General features: G+C 14.9%; 1 protein-coding gene across 1 annotated transcript; it reads right to left on the bottom strand.

The window, feature by feature from the left end:
* Positions 1 to 199: 199 nt before the first annotated feature.
* On the bottom strand, positions 200 to 2151 carry PRSY57_1104300 (hypothetical protein; the record flags this gene model as incomplete). Its single annotated transcript, XM_012908014.1, has 9 exons — positions 200 to 242; positions 406 to 464; positions 596 to 696; positions 821 to 972; positions 1137 to 1179; positions 1286 to 1401; positions 1539 to 1648; positions 1805 to 1950; positions 2121 to 2151. The coding sequence occupies 9 exons, from the start codon at positions 2149 to 2151 to the stop codon at positions 200 to 202; spliced, it is 801 nt and encodes a 266-aa protein (XP_012763468.1).
* Positions 2152 to 3826: the final 1675 nt, after the last annotated feature.

Here is a 3826-nt window from a genome sequence, read left to right as displayed (position 1 = left end):
AAAAAAAAAAAAAAAAAAAAAAAAAAAAAAAAAAAAAAAAAATATACACATAATATTATATATAAAAGGTATAAGATGGAATTTGTTTTCAATTATTAGTGTTTATAATATAATTTATATATAATATATATTTTCTTTTCTTTTTTTATATATTTAAATAAAATAAAAAAGAAAATATTCAATTATTTTATATATAAATTTAATATGCTCCTTCTTTGTCGCACATAAATTTAAAATGATCCCTATAAAGAATAAAAACAATAAATAGTTAAGCAATTTATTTGTGTAGAAATATATACATATATATATATATATATATATGTTTACATTTTATACATGATAAGAAAAAGAAAACAAAAATGATATTAATATAAAAATATATTCTCTTCTTTTTATGATTTTTACCCCATAAATTTATTCATAATAGTTTGCATTTGTATATTGACACGAGCAAATTCCATATTCTATAAAAAAAAAAAAAAAATTAAATAATAATAATAAAATAAGTATATTTACTATTACATATATATATATATATATATATATATATATATATATATATATATATTATCTTTTTTTTTTTTTTTTTTCTTACCGAAGTTAATGCATATTGTTGGTTAGCTATGGATGCTTCCACATCTTCTGACGTTAAGTTGAATTCTTCTTCTACTTTTGCACTTACGATTGATTGAATAACTAAATAAAACAAAAGATTATTACAAAAATGTGAATAAAAATATATAAATATACACATGTATATATATATATATATATATATATTTTTTTCATTTATATAATTAGTATGTTTCAAATAATTTACCTAGTGCTATTAATTTGGGGTCTAATTCATTCTTATTTGGTATTTTTTTAAATTCAGGGTCTATTTTATATAATTCATTTAACATAAAATGATGTATTTCAATAATTTTATCAACACTCAATGTTGCTGTTTCACTCATGTTGGAATAATAACTATAAAAAAAAAAAAAAAAAAATTATACATATATATATATATATATATATATATATATAAACATTTATGTTATATAATTTAAATGAACTCAAATAATTTTAATAATAAACAATATATCATTATTTGTAACATATATATATTTATGTTTATTTTTTCTTTTTACTTTTCTTGAGATGACATTAGTTTTGAGACAGTCTCTTTAACCTCTGAAATAAGAAAAATAAAAAGGGAAAGTTAAAAAAAATTACATATATTTTAAAAGGAATTAAAGTAATAAATAAATAATAAAGATGAATCATTTAATTTTCAAACCTGGATCGAAGTGATAACTTTCAACGACTTTATCAAATTCTGGCATTTCGATTTGATATTTTCCTAATGGATCTATTGTATTGTAAGTTTTTGCAACATTGTAAACAGCCATAAAACTATAAAAAAAAAAAAAAAAAAAAAAAAATATCAAAATTTGCCTGAACTGTTCATGCAAATAAATATAATCAATTTGTGTAAAAATATATATAAATGTATATATATATATATATTAAATAATAATTTTTCATCATACTCATAATTATTATTTTTGGCAACTACTATAAGATCTTTAACAATATTTTTCATATCTGATTGTAACTTTAGCATTTCATTTAATAATTGAAGTAAATCTTCTCGTGTCATCTAATAAAACAAAAAAAGAAAAAGGGAAAAGGATAAGTATTATAAAGGCATAAGATTTATATAATACAATTTTACAAAAGGACTAAATATACATATATATAAATATATATATATATATATATATGTGTTAATATTTTAATTTTTTTTTTTAAATACCGAATCTCCTTTTATAATTCTATTTGAGTCTTTGGATAGTTTATTGTCTTTTTTTTTTTTTTTATCATTTTCATCATCATTATCATCATGATTATCTTCGTCCTTCATTAACATATATGTTAAAGCAACAACTGCTGCTGCACCACCTATAATATAAATTAACATAAATAGGTGTATATATATATATATATATATATTAAGGATAATTAATACATAGAAAGATAGGAATGTTTAAATTTCATTCGTATGTGTATATATTAAATTTTTATAAAAATTATTTTTACACTTTTCTAGTTCTATATATTTTGTTTAATACCTGCTAAACTTAATGCTTTTTTCCAGTTCATGGTGATTTATTATTACTTTAATAATTTAACAAATTATAAGTATTTATATAATATTATTTAGTTAATATATTTTTTAAATAATCTGTAGATGTAAAATGAAATAAAAAAAAATAGAAAATAGAAAAAAAAATGTTCAAATGAATATATATATGTATATATTTATATATAAGCATATATACATCATTCATAAAATATATATATATATATATATATATATATTTATTTATTTATTTATTTTTATCATTATATATATTATATTTATTTATTATTAATTACCCTATTATAATATTATTTCAACTAAACGTTTTTTTTTCTTATATATATGTTACGTTATTTATAATATAAATATATATATATATATATATATATATGATAAACCAAAGAAAAAAAAAGAAAAAACAGTTGAATATAATAAAGTAAAATAAGATTATATAATTTTTTTTTATTTTTCTTTTTCACAATATGAAAAATTTTTTCTCTCCTTTATTTTTAATTTTATATTGTTTTTAGTTTAATAAAATATAATGTATATATTATATTGTTATTAAAAAGAAGAGGGGGTGGGGGAAAATAAAATAATAATAAAAATAAAAATTATATATAAATTATCATAAAACTCTTAATTATAAAAAAAAAAAAAAAAAAAAAAAAAATATATATTCAAATACAAAAAATGTTAAGTTTAAAAATATAATATATTAATTTACCTATAATGTATTATTATACATAATAATAATGTTATTATATTATATATATATATATATATATATATAAATAAATAATATATACATAATATGAATATATATTATTTACTTTTGTGAAAATTTGATTTACATATTTATAATATATATTTATGTACATATTATAATCATTATATATTCATATGCATATTATTTGCTTATATAATATAATATAATAAATATTGTATTAATATATATATATATATATATAATGCATTTTTATTATAATGATATTATAATTAAAAATTTATATATATATATATATATATATATATATTTTTTTTATGCATATTATTTAATTGTTGTAATTTTTTTTTTTTTTCTGTTCAAAGCAATAAAAAAAAAAAAAAAAGAAAAAAAAATGTTATAATATATTTATTATGTTGATTAACAATAAATGTTTTAAAAATAAGAATTCATATTGAATAATAATAGTAATAATTCATTTTGAATACATTATATTGAATGTTATTATTGGGAGAAAACAAACGAAAGAAAAAATAATTTTTGTTATATATAATTTTTTCAGCAATATAACATAAGTATAGCACAGAAAATTATGTGTAAAAAAATAATGAAAAAAAAAAAAAATAATAATAATAATAAATATTATTTAATTGAATCATTCAATGTGTAACAATATAGCAAGTTATTTTGGAAATGTAAAAAAGGAAAATGAAACATAAACATATAAATTTAATATATTTTTATGTTTTTTTGAATATTATTATATTCTAACTTTTATTTCTATAATGCAATTACCTTCTGGAATTTTTTTCTATAATTCTTTATAGTTTTTTTTTTTTTTTTTTTTTTTTTTTTGTTGTTGTTTTGTTTTAAAATATAAGAAGATTATTACAAATAAATGAAAATAAAACGATATATATATATATAAAAAATTATATAAAAATAAAAAAAAAAAAGGAAATATTTTT

This window comes from Plasmodium reichenowi, chromosome 11 (genome assembly GCF_001601855.1).
Source record: "Plasmodium reichenowi strain SY57 chromosome 11, whole genome shotgun sequence".
Lineage (NCBI taxonomy): Eukaryota > Apicomplexa > Aconoidasida > Haemosporida > Plasmodiidae > Plasmodium > Plasmodium reichenowi.
This window is presented reverse-complemented; position numbering and strand designations above follow the sequence as displayed.